Raw genomic sequence first — 18,413 nt, 5'->3', positions numbered from 1 at the left:
AATTAGCATGAAGATCAGCTTTTAGCTCCAGGTAAACAGTCAAGTGTGCCTGATTACTAGCACAGAAATTGCTGTGGTGGTTTGCCTGCACTAAGGGTAGAAACAGAAGAGAGATTTATTGTACAGGTGGTGAGGCACTGCATCAGATTCCCCAGAGAAGCTGGGGATGCCCCATCCCTGGAAGTGTTCAAGGCCAGTTTGAATGGGGCTCTGAGCAACCTAGAGGAAGGTGTTCCCACTGATGGCAGGGGGTTGGAACTGGAGCATCTTTAGGGACCCTTTCAACCCACACCGTGAATTTAGTTAGCAGGAGACATGTTTTAGAAAAACACAGAAACACACTAAGGGAATAAATACCATGCAGTTTAAGCTGTGAAACTCCTGGCAAATCTTTATTTAAATCAATACAGAGTATTGGACAAAATTTTACTGTAATACGAAAGAGAATAGAGAAATTTATGGTGCACTTAAAATCCCATTTGGCTCACAGATGTTGTAAAGTGCAAATAGTTCGGAGGATAGGAAGTACCAACATTAAGTATCACATATCCTTGTCCTGCTCTTATACCTTTCCTAAGGTATGAGTTTCAGTCAGAGGAAGAACACTCATCTAATTTTTACAATATTCTGGTGTTATCAAAGTCTGGTCAGATATTTTTATCTGTCTAATTTTCTCTCAGTTGTTCACAAATTATTAGTGGAATGAAGTGACCTAAAATTTTTCGAGGGTAAGGATGTACTGAGTATTTTCTAAAGGGGATCACACCTTTGAGGAAAAATCTTTGTACTTATGTGATGCCACTCCATGCCTAAGAAAAAAGCTCTACAACAGGATGGCTATGAACTTGATTTAATTTTAAAATCATTTTGAACTTCAAGATGATATTTAAGCTAAGTTTTTTAAAAACATATCCGTTTAAAACTAATTTTCATGTGACAGGCCACTGCAAAGTTGGAAAGAACATTCACCCAGTAGTGATGGCCAAAGCACTTAGCTGGCCTGACAGCTAGACATGCTGCAATCAGGTTAAGTGTTGAAGCAGTGCCCCCATTTCACTCCTGTGGGTAGCTCATTCAGCTCAGTATGGGAGCTGGATTAACCTCTATAGTAAATAGTGTAAGAAGCAAAAAAATATTTTCAACCTTGCTGCAAATCTCAGACATGCATACTAGACGTTTATGTCTACGAAATGTATTAAAATAACAATATTCTGAATGAACATTTTCTCAACAGTTACAAAACACGTAAAATGCTTTGGGTTGGAAGGGACCCAAGCCCCCTGCTGTGGGCAGGGACACCTTCCACTAGACCAGGTTGCTCAGAGACCCACCCAACCTGGCCTTAAATACTTCCAGGAATAGGGCACCCACAAATTCTCCGGGCAACCTGTTCCAGTGCTTCACCACCCTCACAGTAGAGCACTTCCTACTAATATCGGATCTAAACTTCAGTTTAAATCCATTGTCCCTTGTCCTGTCCCTACACATTCTTGCAAAAAGTTTCTCTCCATCTTTCTTGTAGGCTCCTTTCAGGTGGAAGGACACAATTAAGTCACCCCAAAGCCTTCTCTTCTCCAGGCTGAATAATCCTCATTTTCCTAGCCTTTCCTCATGGGAGAGGTGCTCCATCCCTCTGATAAACTTGGTGGCCCCTCCTCTGGACTTCCTCCTACAGGTCAATGTCCTCCCTGCTGAGGACCCCAGAGCTGGATGCAGCACTGCAGGTGGGGTCTCAGCAGAGCAGGGACAGAATCCCCCCCTTGACCAGCTGCCCACGCTGCTTTTAGTGCAGCCCAGGACACATTTGGCTTTCTGGGCTGGGAGTGCACATGGCTGGGTCATGTCCAGTTTCTCATCCATCAGCACCCTCAAGCCCTTCTGGGCAGGGCTGCTCTTGCTCTGTCCATCCCCAGCCTGTGTTGATACCGGGGGGTGCCTTGACTCTGAGCATCTTGCACTTGGTCTTGTTAAACCACGTGAGATTCCCATGTGCCCACTTCTCAAGTGGTCCAGGTCCCTCCAGATGACATCCCATCCTTCAGGTGTGGCAACAGCACCTCTCAAGCTTGGTGTAATCTGCAAATCTGCCAAGGTGCACTCAACTCCACTGTTCATATCATTAATGAAGATATTTAATAACACTGGTCCCAGCAAGGACCCCTGAGAGACACCACTTCTCATCCATTTCTATCAGGATGTTTATCAGCATTCTAATTTCCATTCCAGTGAACATTAACTCATCCAAAATTTACCCAGAAGGTCAGAAAACTATCACTTGCTGTTCTTTAGCACAGAAATCATGGAAAAATTACAAGTCCGAAAAATGCATATTAAGCACCACAATTGCTAATATAGTCACTGATAGAGAAAATTATTATTAGTGTAGAGAACAGGTGAGACCATTTCAGGGTAAATAGAGTAGGCTGTCACTAGACTAACTTGTATAGTTTGAAACAATAAAGAGCATTTTAAGAATACAGCTTTTCTTTGGACCTGAAATAGAAATAGCAGTTTTCTGAGAACAACAATATCCTGCATTTAGTAGCACATGGAAAGTAGTGAAGCCTGGAATACCACAGCATGTTTATCTGTAAAGCTGCCAGCTTTCATCATCCTCCAAGACCATGTGCTTACCTGAAGAAGAGTTTGAACACACAGTATCTTGCCTAATTTTTTCAAATAAATCCATCTCTCCCATAAAAGGTACTCCAGCTACCTACTAGGCTTGGTCTGGTCAGATCTCTAATTTCTATTAGTAAATTAAACCCAAAATTTAAATCTCCCTGCTTCTGAACTGCCTTTCTGAAAAGACTAGTGTCAAAAGGCAGTCAAAAGTCAGTAACCCACCATGATCCCTGCAACAATCTGCTGTAAGGAAGCTCGATGGAAACTCTGCTTGGATTTTTGCTGGTGGTGCAGGGCACTGTGCTACTTACCAAGAGGTAAAATCATCCTGATGTGCTATTCTCAGAAGCAGGTTAGTCACAAAATACTGCTGCAAAAGGCAACTGTTCCTGGCTGAATTTCTACCAAAATAAAGTCCTGGCCATATCTACTACTTTTAATAAGCAGAAAGTGGTGATAAAAATAGACACAGCACAAATATTTTAACACTGCACCTATTTTAAATGGCAACAATATGTAACCTTGGAAGATGTTTGGTACCCTCCTCCCAATTTACATTTTTACACTACTCCAAGTATCTACTGTACAAATTACTTCAGTAAGTGTATTTATTAAATTAGCTCTATCCAATAAAACCTAAGAATGCAAAAAACCCAATTGCATGGATATAAACATAAGGGAAGTAAAGCAATTGCCAACTTCAAGGTATGTTTTCATTCAAAGATCCTTCTCCATCATCAAAGAGAAGAAAAAAAATAAACAAAACCAAAAGAAAACCCTAAACCAAAACACGAAACTCCCAGTGATTTTCCATCTGAAGAGTTAAAAAGCCTTTAACTGAATTTCAAAGTAGATCCAGGGTTTTATCCGCCTGATTAAGTACAGCTTTTAACAAGTGAAGTTGTAATTAGGCATAATGATAGCAGAACAAGCAAAGTTAGAATATGCATATAAATTCTAACTTAAGAAGTGGTCCACTTTCATAACATTTCATGTTCTTCCTATTCAGAGAGGGTTAATTCCTTCTCAAGGTGCTGGAGCTGGTGTGGAAATTTTCCACAGCACCTGTACTGGCAAAAGAATTTTTGGCTAGGAAGACAGCCACAAGGACCATGCTGGCTCAGATAGTGCCCAGGCTCTAGAAGCACCAGTTTTCAGCATTTCTGGAACATTCAGGAGCTTCCATTCCAAGAGGCTTATAAGAATTCAGTCCCATGTGGTGTTATGCCAAGAGGCTGCAACGGAGAGTTACAATTTTGTTCCTTCTGAACTGCTCAGCTGCTACCAAATACAGTACAGCTGATATGTTTAAGGCTTCTTTGAACTTTCATCAACACATTTCTCTAAAATATGGAAGCAAGTCACATAAATAAAAGTTCATGGGAAATCTTTGTCAAAACCAAGACAGGAGATGGTGTAGAAAAGGTTGGGCTTGGCTTTACCAATCTTGATCTGACTTTAACATGACATTTAAACTGTATGGGATTACAATACTTTCAGCAAACATGGTACATAACTAAATCAAGAGCCCAACACTGATTTTAGGCAGAGTATTGAAAAATCTTGCACAAAGATCAGCTACATGCCTTACAAACTTGTGCTAATCCTTAAAGATAGATTGGCTGGTTCTAAAGAAGAATCTAAAATTACACTGGGTACTGATGCATCCAGTAATAACAAGAATGAAAAAAATCTATACAACTTCCATTCAAAATGGAAAACCCAACATAAGCAGCATCTGCTAGCTAAGAAAGCACTTTTTAATGTCTTACCAGTATTCTGTCAAAAGAACAGAATTATTGTATCTTTTGTATGATTTCCACTTTCTGATGAACACAAAGACTCTTCACTGTTTTTTGGTTATTCATTCTCAACTAGTAACAGATAATATCGATAATGCTGGGGGAAAAAAAATCACTGCTTCAGATTCACAACAGAAGACAATTACGCTAAGACATTGTATCTGTAATTCCCTTAACCTAATGTGTAAAAAAAAAATGGATCATTTAGAAGAGTTGTTTTTCACACAGATGAGTTCGAGAATCAAAATTCAGTATTCAGTATTTTCTAAGTACTTCTTACACTAAATTCAAGAGCACAGAGTCAGGTATTAATCAACCCCTGTGGAAAATGATCCACAGACATCCAGACTACAAAAGATTAAATCAGCCACAACAAAAGAAAAACCAGCCCAACAACAACAGGACAAAAACAACAGATGCACTGACTACTTGAACAGAACAGAAATGCTCTGCCACTGTAACCCTCTCTTCATCAAAAGACATTAATTCATCACATATCCAAAATTCTTTTTTTTCTACTATTTCCAATCATTCTTTTAGTTCTTTTCCTCTTCAGCCCCCTTCCCATAAGCTCCCTGTAATTCCAATCCTGTTTGTGTTGCAGCACACAGACAAATCTTTCTGCCTTCTCAGATTCTGCTTCCACAAACCTTTTCATTCATATCCACACAAGCATCTTTACTTGCAAATCCATTTCTTTTTATTGCTATCCTTTCACCTGAAAGAGCTTTCATCTATTCCCCATCTGTCTCAGAAAGCTTTCGCCATACCTACTCAGCTGAAAAACTTCTTTTTTCCCCACATATCACTCTTACATGGATTTACATCCATATTCTGTCTTTACTGGATTCCAAATATGTTGTATACTAGAGAAGTAAAAGTATTTGAAAAGTGTTGCAAATGCTAGTTGTCCATATACATAATATCACAACATTATGTGGAGCGATAACCAGATGGAGTTATGTAACACAGACTTCTCCAGAGGGTTAAGGAAAACTCTAGAAAAATACTACATCACTGTAGGCTTTTTTACACTCATTCTCCAGGACTCCCAAACAAAACAGAACATTTTTTTTTTCTCCACTGAAAAGTATTTTTACATTATCAACCTAAAGTTATTCTACATGAGAAAAATCTCCCATGCCTCTCAGCCTCAGAGTTTACAGTAATAGCAGTCAGCTACCTGACATGGTGGTTTTTATCTTTAGGAGAGAAAAGCATTTGACGTACACTGAAATAATTTAACTCACCAATAAAAGGAATTGAAGCCAAAGAGTCACCAGGTGGGCTGGAACTTGATGCTTTCCTTTCCTCTATTCTTTTTATGTGGACTTCTCTCCGAGCATCATTAGGTAACCAACAGGTAGTGTCTGAGGCTGCCTCTTGATCATTTACAGCAAGAATGTAGGACTGATGCCTCAAAGGCTGGGGAGTTTGGTGGCCAGAAGGTGATTTGTCCCGCATGACCACTGCGTCTTTGTCATTTCCCTGAACATCCATTTGCAGACTTTCAGACTCACGAACATCTTCCCTTTCAAAACCATGAATCTTTTGTCTGATGGAACCATCTACATTGTCAGAGGTAGTTGAACACTCACTTGTTGGCTGAACAAGTTTGGCAGAAGCTGGAGCCAGACAGGAAGGTTGGATGGTTTTACCAGTTTCTGTTTTGTGATCTGGGGCACCTTCGGCTCGGATCCTTGACTGTTGGTTTAACAGACTGCTTTGATGCAAGTGATTTACTGTTCTTTGGTCTTTGCTGGCAATAGCATCCAGGCCCTGGTTAAGGGGAATTGATGGTTTTGCTGCATAGGGAGCTGAGTTCTTCAGAGAGCTATTTTTAGAATTTCTGGCTGGTGTGAGAGACAACCTCTCTTGTGAAACACCTGCAGATTTTGAAACTCCCCCAGGAGTTTGCAAATCACGAGAAGGCTGTAACATTTTAATATCTGGTGAAACTTTCTGAAAGTGAGAACCAGGCAGAGAAGCTCTACTACCTGTTCTCCTGCTGTCTGAAATATAAGCACTCGGAGCAATAGGAAAATTTTGGCCTCGAAGGGACATATGAAATGCATGTTGTCTAGATCTGTCATAAATACCTCGCCGATCGTCTTGTTCGGTAAACCCTGTCCATTTGTAAGTCTTTCTCCTATCTCCATTTGCATCTGCAATCATATTCTCAGAATGAAAATTTTCTAGCACTTCACCCTGTTTGCTGAGATAATCCCATGACTGAGCCCTGTGATTTCTAGCATTGACTGAAGGCGAAGTTAAAGTATCTTGTGAAGCACTTCGTGGCCATTCTTTCAACACAGGATCTTCAAGCCTTTCCTGGGATACACTTCTCTGACGGATCTGGACAGACTGTGGAACCCTGTCGTGAGAGGTGCTCCTGCGCCGTACCTGAGAAGCAGTGCGATTTGGCACCACCTGATTATACTCAGTTGTGTTCTGAGAAGCTGCCCTTAAGCTATCTAACCTTTCCTGTATTGTTCTGGAGCCATACATGTGCATGCGCCTATTATCAATGTACTCCTTGTAAGTTTTGTAGGTCTTCCAGTCTATATGCTGGTGGGAGGTTGGAGAACTGTAGTGATTAGTAGAGACTGAGGGTGAGTCTGTGGCTTGAGTAGAAGGTCTAGTGCTTGGGATGCCTTCTGGACATACTACATAATTTGAAGCTTTACTTACTGTTCCAGTTGTATCAACTGGTCTTGTTATTGGAGTCTGGGGAAGTACAATGGCAGTGGACACTAAAGATGGTGGTGATGTGGTCCGTGCTTTTAGACTGGTTTGATCTTTCAAGCCATATCTTACTTCCTCTGTCCTGTGAGATGGACCAGCATGGTTATTTCTGCAAGATGGCAAATCTACAGCCTTCTCAGAAGGCACAATAACAGTCCTTACAGTTTCATTGCAAACACACACGGCTGTATTTGATTTTGCAATGTCTGTTGGTGATGGAGGCACTTGTATTTCCATTCTGTAGGCCCTCTCTGGCTGTGTCAATGCCCGGACTGGTCTACTGACTTGCTTTTTCCCCAGCGAGAAGTCAGAAGGTAGCTTGTCTCCAGCTTGTGCCTTAACAGAGGCTGTGGATGTCAGGCGTGGATAACATATTGGTGGTGGTTCAGGTATGTTGTGGGCATTACCACTGTAGGCTTCGTTGCCTTTCAGGTAGGCATCTTGGGAATATGCCTGTGGAGAGAAGAGTAAGTGAGTATTCAGCAGTGAGGGAGATGGAAAAGTTCACCATCTAGTATTTGCATGAACAAGCTTCAAGGGAGGGGAACACAGGTTCTAAATTCACGCTCCCTCTAATCTTAGACAAAATGTTAGTTAAGAAGACAAAAACAGCATTCCATTGCCTTAGTGAGCACAAACACAACAAGCAAAATCATGACATACATTCCCTCCCTCAACAATTAAAAACCTGAACTGATGACCAGTTCCAGGAAATACTGCGAGTAGGGCACTGAGGCAGGTTTTTCAAAATCCATGAGCACACAACACAGTATTTTTCTCTCCCTTAATTTTGCTTTCTAACATGATACTTCACACATTCTTCTTGTTTAAGCCTCCCATTGCTGGAAACTGGAATTTCACATCAATCAATAGGTTAAAACGCTGCATAATAGATTCAGCTAGCACTAGAAAATTCTCTATTCACTTAGGGTGTAAAACAACTGTTCACTTAATGCAGTACATATGAAAAGTACAGATATATAAATATACATACACATACTCCTCTAAGATGTCTTCTACATAAAAGCCACTGTTCCTAAACATATAATGAATAAATTGAAGCAGTAACATATTGTTGTGAGCCAACACCCTGTAAGTCACCTTATATTTTACAGGAGACAGCAAGTACATGGTACGCAAATTTTACTGCAGAAAACATTAATGATATTCAGCATTTTTAACTTTGAGGTACAAATACTATGAAAATTCATACATAGCCACCACTGCCCATGCACTATGGAAACCCAAACTGAAATCTCTAATTTCCTTAGTGCACTTTGCATCTTCATGCATAAGAACCTGACTCCTAAGAAAGAAATGGTTATACTACACTTAGTATGTTTCCACAGCATTTCTGAAAAGCAGAATTTGTCAGTGTGAAATTAACAGAACATTCAAAATAATAAATCAATGAGAAGCACACAGCATACTTAAACAATATTCTATTATTGAAAAACTTTAGCATGACTTTGTTCAGTTTGACCATAATGAAATAAAGAGCCAATGCAGAGCCTGCCAATGTAACAGAAGATTAAAATAATTTCTCAGGGCTTTTACACACTTAGGCGTGCTATCATATCACAACATTTCTTGTTCAAATCGTAACATGCTCAATTCCAGTATATCAGTGTGCTCTGTCTTAATAGTAGACAGTTATAAAAGCCCAAGTGCAGCCATAAAATTAATACAGAGCAAAGTACAGAGGAGGGCGAGGCATTTACTGCTGCAATGTTATACCGAGCATTAGCAAAGTGCAAAATATTAAAGCACATTGAGAGAAAACAGACCAAATAACACAGGCACAAACCACAAACCAAGAGATCAGCATTATGAAGAAAATTCAGCTCAGACTATCTAGCTCATTTCCAAACTTGCTGTTTCATATTCTTGCTTCTCACAAATCATTAAGAAAAACATGCCTTATAAAACCATCAGAGAAATGGCTACTGTACGTTTCTTACCAGTGCTGTGACATCCTTTGTAAACTGCAGCTGGCAGAAAACAGGAAAACACAGTAAAAACTGCTTACAGATGTAAAGACAGAATTATCTTGTCATATTGATGTTGACTACAGCAAGCTAAAAATACAGCTACACTGATTTCACTGGAAGGTACCAACAGACATAAAGGGCAGTAGAGCATAAAAAATAACTTCGGCCTCCTTGTGAGCATGTCCATCTCAGGCTTATATTTGGTCCTTACATTTATCCTGTACCTTTACAGAAAGCAAAATATGTTTGTGCCATTTTGCCTTGGTGCATCCCTACAGCTGCCTGCAGAGAGCTCTGGCTCTGTGCAATGAGATTTCCCTTCCACTACAGCAATATTACTGTCTCTCATTTCCCTGGGCTGCTACCATCCATCCCTGCTTCCTGGTGACGAAACAACGGCTTTATTATGCATTTAAAACAGCACGCCCCTTCCTCACATATATCCAAACATGACCACGAACTGTCAGCTGACTGCAGCTGCTTTCACGCCGTACATCTGAAATTAGAGGAATGATGCTGCAGAAACACTCTCCTCATGTGATTTGTAATTTTTTTCCTTCACTCATAGTAAAAATCAGGACAGGCTTCCCACTGACACATTTAATGAGGGGAAGGAGCGTAAAAAGCTAAGTATTTCTAAACCTTTAAATAAATGGCTATTTAAGATCTTGATGGACTATAAGAATTAAATAAAATTTGGAAAAGATGCTGAAGACCCAGAAACAGATTGAGCGAGATCCTTCTGGCATGCAGGACAAACAAAAACCATTACATACTGCCCCTTAATTAGAAAATAATTATCAATTTATACAGCTGATAAAACAGCTTATATTCCAACTTCTCTGGGATATGCACACATCACACCAACAGAAAATACACCCCATATACATTTTTGTAAAGCATTCCCCTGACAAACAATGCTTCATTGACTTTGACAGCACAAAGGCTAAATTCCAAAGCTGATGTGATCTGATTGTAGCTGAAGACAACAGATGAGTATAAAAGTAAGTTCTCAGCTCTTGACAAAATTTATCACAGGTATTAAAATATCACCTTCAGAAGACAGGGTCCAAAATGATATCAGCTAGGTTTTCTCCTCCCAAAAAAAAGTATGTTTCCATGATTGCAGGTATATCCAGACAGATGGACTGCCAGGTCTGTTAAGACAGTTACTGGGAAGTGTGTTTCTCTTTTCAACCTCACTTCACCCAAAACACTGAAACAAAGCGGAACATACTTCCAAGAGAGAGAAAATTTACAGATAGGACTGTGATAGTTCCACAAAGAATATTTGATATCTTTGTTCCATAACTCTGATTAAGGGCCTACAGGAAATAATGCAACATAGAAACAGATGGATCTGTCCTAAATAATGTCATGCTGAAGGATGCATTATCAGCCTTTTTACTACAAAATGTTTTAACTGCTTTAAGCACAAAGTGATGAGATTTTTAGAAAAGGTTTAGAGACTAAGAAATGTGAAATACACCAATATATTTATTACTTCATACATTGCTTTGACATTTAACATATTTTGCAACCACATAAAACACAGTTTGATTATTACTCTCTTTAGTTTCTCTGACAATAAGTCATGTGAAAATGCTACCTTAATCTCTAAGTGATTGCAACAGGATACATTCATAAAAATGTCATTAGGGTATGGCTGAATTTTAAGTGTTTATAAAAAAACAAAAGCCAAATCAACCAAAGAAAAAAAGGCTTGCAACTTAGAAAACAAAAATTTTCTTTTAATATCCAGGTTAGTGATGCTCCTGATTCAGACACCAGCCAGCCTATTTCAATTTCTAAAGAACTAGTTACTCAGCAGTTATTCAGAAGTCTCAACATGATCAAAAAATTAGTCTAGATGTTTTATGAGCTCTTTTGCACCTTCTCAAAACAACGGCAGTTTTAAAAGACTACCATACAAATGCAGCAATTTAGAGTGACATTAACCGCTCTGATGGATAACAGCTCTGCAACAATTACTAGAAGAAAATTGCTGCTCTTACAGTAGGAACTCAGCATGTTTCCAGTTATTGGGTACCATTTCTTCCCACCTTGCAATCTGGTTTTGTTTGCACGAAGTTTGCAAACTCCTATGGTAAAGGATTAATTTCTTACTGTGAATTTGTAGAACCATAAAGGGTTTAACTCCTAAGGTAATTCATGCCATATGATAGGCAAAATACATTTTATGCAAATAAAGCATTTTACAAGGTATCTCATTAACCACTTAAAATTCAGCTGAAGGGTTTTGGTCCCATTTTTATCCCCTTGATTTTATGCCATTAGATGCTAGAACAGTAACAGCCAAATGCATGAGGATTCCTCTGGGAAAGAATCATGGTGAAACCCTGTACTTTCAATAGCTCAAACTGACCCCTTAGCCCAAATCCATGAAAACATGCAGCCCTATGTTTCACTGAGGATGGGTGTGCTTCACTACACTTCACTACAGGATGAGTAACAACACTGATTTCAACAGAACTATTCACAAAATTGGTGATAAGCATTTTGATAAATCAGACGCTAATGTGCCCAACTCCTTGCAAGACTGAGCTTGGGGCATTCTTCTTTCCTTCTCCAACTAGTTTGGCTTCAGATTCTTTACTACTAAATTGTTCTCTTCCCTGGAGCTAACTTATTCTCACAGTCATCATCAGTATGGGAACTGCACACCAGAAAAGTTTACAGCTCTCTTAAAAGGAAACACTTTCTAGTTACAGTTTTTTCTGGCAAGAATGTTAGTAAATACAGCTCAACTGCTTTCATTTTACTCTGAGACACCTTAACACTACAGTCAGATAATGTTATTTGAAAAAAAACCCAAAAAACACGCACCCTTTCTTCCTAAAGGCAGTGCAATTTTAGTATTCAAAATTTAATGCCTTAGGCCCAATAAATTTTATTTCCAAATACAAGGTGTGTAACAGACTTTCTTGTAAAGTCTAAATTGTGGTTAGGAAGGTTGATGAAAATGGTATTTTCTAACATATGCAGTGTTCAACAAAGTTTAAGTCTCTTCTTCTAGGTCACTGCGTCTTCACAGCACACGCTGCCTTTCACTGTACTTGCTGCCAGAGCTTTAATATTAACCTCTGTGCACATCAGTAACTGTCAGCACAAAATCTGGAAGCAAAAAAGTGCTCCAAGTCTCTGGACTAAATACAACTACTTAGAAAAACGTATCTATCTTTATTAAAAGACAAATGAAAATAGTTCACAGTTTGCCATGTTGCTGCACTAGGTCTGATGCAACTGGATGGTCTCAGGAAGGGGGGGAAAAAAAAAAAAGAGTCTTTAACATTGAAACTGCGGGCAGACCTGCAGTCAGAGACACAAGGTTACTGGGTCATGTAAAACTCTAGGATACATTTCCTCATTTAAGTTATTTTTCTTTTTGTTGTGGGTTTCTTTCCTTCCTTTTTTTTTTTTTTTTTTTTTTTAAATTATAGGTGCACCACTGGCAATTTCAGGCTACTACAAGGCCTTGAGAATCACCAAATTCCTCAAAATCTCTAAATTCAGAAATGATAATGCAGCAAACTCTTCTCTTTGCACAGATCTCCCAATACACTGAAAACTTCCATATCACCTGACTAGAAAGAAGGGAAAACAAAAAAGAAAATCTATGCTTCAATTCACTTTTATTCACTTTCCTGGTCATTCCATCTAGGATTTTTGGTTCCCCTACTGTCTATGACAAGAGAAACATTTCTGTCCAAATGCAGTCAACTTTCAGTTACTGATATGCAGCTTCATTGATCTGTAATTCTAAGGAAAGATTAAGACTTAACTAAACTTACCAAAAACATAATAGTAAACAGCCCCCTTTTATTTCCATATTTACCATTACTCATGGAATGCTCAATAAAATCTTTCTGTAAATGAAACTGCGAAGTTCTTTCCAGAAGGCTAAGGCATGTTTCAACAGATTTGTACATTTATAAAATTTAATGGTGACAACACCTAAGACCAAAAGTAACCTCTTATTGTTTGGGGCAATTCCTCTAAGAAAATGGTTTTTTAGAAATTAAACTGTTGGAGGTAGGCTAAAAGTTAGGTAAGACGAACTTTTGAGTGAGTGGGCAGTGAGAAAAGTGCTAGAAAATGAAAGGTGGAAAAAAAAGGACACCTTACCTATAGTACGTATATACAACATAGTTATATACATCAACAAAATAATATCTACATCTATTTACCTATAATAAGTACTATATATAATGATTAATATGTTACATTACAAACAAAATTCCAAATAAACGGCTCCAATGCAGATCATATTAAAGATACCATTTTTCAAAGAGTGGCATTTTCAAGTGCCTGGTACTTAGAAATTCAGTGACTTGTAGGCTGTATTCTTTTTTATATATATAAGGAACAACTAGCAAGTAAGTAAATTCCAATGTGAACATTCCCAAAAATCCTGCATACTGAGGACAGGCTAACATATATGTGTTAGACACAACAAAGCCTACTGACAAAAGTCATAATAATGCTCACCTGTAAATAGGCTTAGAAAACCCAATTTACTCTGTGGAGCACCTTCAGTATTTCAGTATTTTCCACATAGCACAAAAATTTTTGAACAACTGGAAAGTTGGCAAAATTTGAACAGTATTTTAGTATTAAACTTGTTATCCCAAGGCTACAAAACAGCAACAATTTCATTGAATACACTTGAGAAAAATGAACAATTTGTAGTTGACCTAAATGTGTCTTCCCATTTGCATGAAGTCAGTGGCACTAAAACCTACAAGATGCCAAAATTCTGTCAAAAAAGGTTGACAATGCTACAGAATTTGCATATAGATACATCAAATTTGAAACACCAAGGATAGCATGACATAAAAACAATCCTCCTCTTCCTAGTTTAAAAATGGTCACAATACCTAGAAATGTTTCAAAATAAGGTCTTTTGATAAATTTAAGTAAATTAATCACAAATCTGAGGAGGAGCACAAGAAAGCCAACACATACACAGTTGTCAAGAGTTCAAGTTTTTGTCACAGATAGAGATGTTTTAAATATCCTTTTCCCCATCCATAAAGTGACATTTTCAACACCAGTGAACAAACACAACTGACACTGGTTTCACTAATGGCAGGATTTCACATGTAATTCCCTTCCAAGTAAGCACTGTTCACATGCCACAGAGGGCAATGGCCTGTGGATTGGAGCACTTCATTGTTACTATTGATGAATGGATTTGAATCCCTGTTTTCAGGAAATTCAATATACCAAGAGGTTCACAGACATATATGGATATTTCTGAAGACTAAACTCAAGGTTTAAAATTAGTGAACTAAAGATAGAAACAAGTAACAGTGTTTCTAGCCATGGAATAGACTATGTTAGTAGTCATGAGCACATGGAATAGACTGCCAAGTACTATAAAACTTAGCACAACCAGCATCATTCCTGAATATAATGAAACTATTCCATCCTAGATACACCATTCATGAGCTCATACCACAATATCCAGTAGTGCTTGGAGCTTTTCTGTTTTTGCAGCATACCAGTATTTAGCATGAGTTTACAATGAGTGACACTATCTGAAGACACTTACAGTGAAATATATGACAGATGTCACAGAAAACAACTATGTTATTTAACATTCTATAATAGGCTTACATAACACAACTTCAGGTTTGTTTTTCCTCTCTTAATACGGGCCATGTACCTTACCATTGACTGTTCACTCGGCACTTACACTGACACCTGAAGATGTTTCATATATCCAATCTTCTTCTAGAACTTCCACAGGCAGGTATTTTTTCTCTTTTCTTTACCCCTCAATCTCCTCAAGGATAATTACCTTATTTTCTTTTTGTTAATATCCTTTCCTTACCCAATGACAATAATCATCTTTTTTTTTTTCCCTCTGACCCCATCTCACCTGTTGGTACAACAAGTTATATCCAACCAATTATTTTTCATCTCTACTTCACCTGAAGGTTGCACTTCGTGTTTCACCAGCAGAGATGATGTGCCTAAGACCTTTTCACCCAGACAAATACAAATGTTTAGCTTTAAAACTACAAATCCTGCCTTGCCCACATTCTTACACTGTTACGGCTACAAGACTGCATTAGATGCATATGGCATTCAGGAAATTTAAATGTTAGCATTATTCCTGCATTTATACATATTCACAGTTCCAGTTTAAAAAAAAAAAAAAAAAAAAAAACCAAACCAAAAATACCAACCACCAAAAACACCCCAACAGCTTTTCTCTCCCACTTATTCATGCAATTGAAACTCACACCCTACCCCCAACATTTTCTGTGTTGGATTACTGAAATACTTCTTCATCAAATGTTCTCAAAATATCACTTCTATTCTAATAATCTTGGCTTGTTGTCCTAGCTGGAGAGTTCCTGTACTAGCTTCTACCTCCACTTTAACTCAAAACAAAGTTTTTTGGTTTTTTTTCTTTACCCATTAATTTGATCTGTAATAATGGAAAACAGCTGCTGAAACCCATAGGTTTTTCTTAACTCAAAGTCACCTTACTACTTCTGTGTGCATTAGAAAATACACTTTTCCAGCTACTAACAAGAAAATCTACCCTGCTTGTCATCTTCTCCTTTCCTCTGCTTCCAATTAAAAATAAACTAGAGCATATCAATATATTAGGTGTTTTTCTGATTCTTCCCAATATGCACTTACATATTGCGTATTATTCAAGGCTCTTTTGGACTTAGAGACAATAAATGGGATATGAATTATCTCACTACATATGCAGGACCTCAATTCAAATCAAGAACAAATAGGCACTAGTGCAACAAAACACTTACAGGAGTCAAAATTAAAATATTTGGTAATAAACTTTGGCTCATTCATCACATTTCTTAGTCCACTCACAATTAGTGAATTATTAACAAAGGCTTCGTGTGCTAATTTTTGAATTCAAATTCTTTAGAACTGGACAACCTAGCTAAAGGAAGCAATCCCATTCATAAATTCTAACATAAGGAAATTAATCCAAATTACAGTAAAAATATAAACAAGATGTATTTTTTAACATGCTAGAAATATCATGTGAAGACACTACTCCCTATATTCGGATTCCCCTGAGATTTCAGGCATGGCAAGAAGGTAGGAAAATATTTAAGGAGTGACAAAGAGATAAACTCTTAATTATTTGCTGATAGCACACTTCAAAGACTTTGTAAGCAACAACAGAACATTTTTGTCTAGTCAATATAGTCTCTGAACAGGAGCTTCATAAACATACCAGTTGAAGGATGTCCTCATCTTTTGGCATAACACTAAGTTCCAATACGCTGTCACTGAAAGAAACAGGAAAAAAAAATACATCACAGATGAACTTCTGTAGACTTTCAATTCTTGTTATAAAGATAATCCATTTACTTCCATAGATGAAAACTATTCAAAAACTCCAACTCAGCTATTACGACAAATATGCAACTCAACAAAAATAAACACTGATTTCCACTAGAATCTTGGGAAGAGTAGAAGAGAAATCTGACTGAGCCAGTTTATTGAGCCAACACACTGGTTTGGGCAGTTTTATTTCCTTTTATTTTCTCCCTCAAGTCCTAAGGTACACTACTTGTTTGGAGCTTCTCAAACAAAACAATGTGGCAAATCTGTGAATAAAGCTAAAACCTCCCACTTTCTTTAATTCAAAAATAAAGTCTCTTAGCACTCTTTAAAATTGCTGTGGTGATGTCTTAATCATCACACCATGTGAAAAGAGGAGCAATACCAAGGCAAGTACTGACTTACACCTTTCCACTCCAGTCACCTCCTAGCGGAATCAGCTTAAACAGTCATTCAGATGACATCTGAAATATGGATGAAAAACACTTGCTATTTGCAAATGCTGCATTCATCAGTCTGAGCTCGTGAAACCAAAAACAGCAGCAGCATAAAGATCCAGGAATCTGAATAGTTCAATCAGTGTGACTCAAACACAAGCAAAATCAGGACATCAAATGAACAGTGTACCAGTTACCCAGCCAATTATTTTACAAACAGTGAAATCCACGGTTGGTTTTCACCAGAAATAAGGTATTTTCACAAGCAAGAGAGAAGCATATGCTTGTAACACTGGACACAAAAGAGATGAATTTATTATCTCATTTGAGATAATGGAATAAGCTGTTCACATTCATTAAATGTGAAGTGGAACAGGTACAGAGAAGGGCTACAAAAGGATAACATACAGTCTATTATAACGAGGGGTAAGAACCAAAATGAAGATACTACGAACATTATTTGGAAATCTCACGTCAAAATTAAAAAAGGGTATTTCAAAAAACCTGACCAGTATCAGCATTAGAAAAAAAGGCATACAACCTAATTTGGTATGTCAGAAACTGGCTCACCTGTACTGGTCAGTACAACGCATTAGGTGAGGAAAGACAAAACCAGCACAAACACTGGCCCAATTACAGGGCACACCGATCAGCCTACTGAGAAGGACCTCAGATTATTTCTGCAGAAAAGAAACCCATCATCTCAAAACGTAGTGTGTGATTTATTATGCTTTCTTATATGAAAAATGTTTCTAATTTGTGGTTCCTTTTCCATTTTTTAGCGACCACAGACATAAGGCTGATTTCCAAAATAGAAGAGTAAGGGTATTGGGTTTCACAATCTTTTTAAACCATTATTCATTTTGGAAAAGAGCGTTCTCCAAGTAGCAGAAAACTTACTTTAGTCTTAAAATTGAAGATCAGCAGTGATTTAAGTTTTTAAATCTACATACATCTAGGAAAAAATAAGTCTTCAAAAGCCTTGCAAAGATTTTTTTTTTTTAAATACTGAATTATAAGAAACAAGGGAGTATTGATTTTATGTGCACTTAAAATAGCATTTCCCATATTGACTGAATGCATAAACAGCTTGAGGAATTTTTAACAAAGCGTTCAGATTTCAGTTCTACACATGCATAGCATGTACATATAAATCATATCAGACAACTGCTTACTTGCAGGATGAAGACTTTGGATGTCAAAAATATGATATCATTGCTCCTCTTGAAGTACTTCTTATATAAAGAAATAAAATTTGACACAGAACAAACCATACTAATTCAAGTATTTTGCATGTTTCCTCCCCCTCTTCTAAGAAAGTGATTAAATCCATTTACCCAATTTACATTGTTTTAGTAAACATTCAGAAGACTAAAGGGTTCCATTCAGGAACGCTGTTTTAAACATAATTCAAATAACTACTTAACAATTCTATTCCTGTTTGCCTGAAGAATCTT

At 37.8% G+C, this 18,413-nt stretch overlaps 1 protein-coding gene across 6 annotated transcripts in view; it reads right to left on the bottom strand.

Annotated features, from left to right (window-relative positions):
- The window catches only part of ARHGAP21 (Rho GTPase activating protein 21), a 119,126-nt gene that overhangs the window by 26,170 nt on the left and 74,543 nt on the right, over positions 1–18,413 (bottom strand). For 5 of the 6 annotated variants that reach the window (XM_032101226.1, XM_032101216.1, XM_032101246.1 and 2 more), the window contains 3 exons: positions 16,410–16,464; positions 9,134–9,163; positions 5,678–7,625 (listed from right to left, as the gene is read on the bottom strand). In XM_032101226.1, coding sequence (XP_031957117.1) covers positions 5,678–7,625; positions 9,134–9,163; positions 16,410–16,464 — 2,033 coding nt within the window. The remainder of the gene's footprint in view (positions 1–5,677; positions 7,626–9,133; positions 9,164–16,409; positions 16,465–18,413) is intronic. The other variant, XM_032101235.1, reaches the window with a different exon arrangement.

The sequence above is a fragment of the Corvus moneduloides genome, chromosome 1 (genome assembly GCF_009650955.1).
Source record: "Corvus moneduloides isolate bCorMon1 chromosome 1, bCorMon1.pri, whole genome shotgun sequence".
NCBI lineage: Eukaryota > Metazoa > Chordata > Aves > Passeriformes > Corvidae > Corvus > Corvus moneduloides.
The sequence above is the reverse complement of the archived record's forward strand: the minus strand, read 5'-3'. Positions and strand labels throughout refer to the sequence as shown.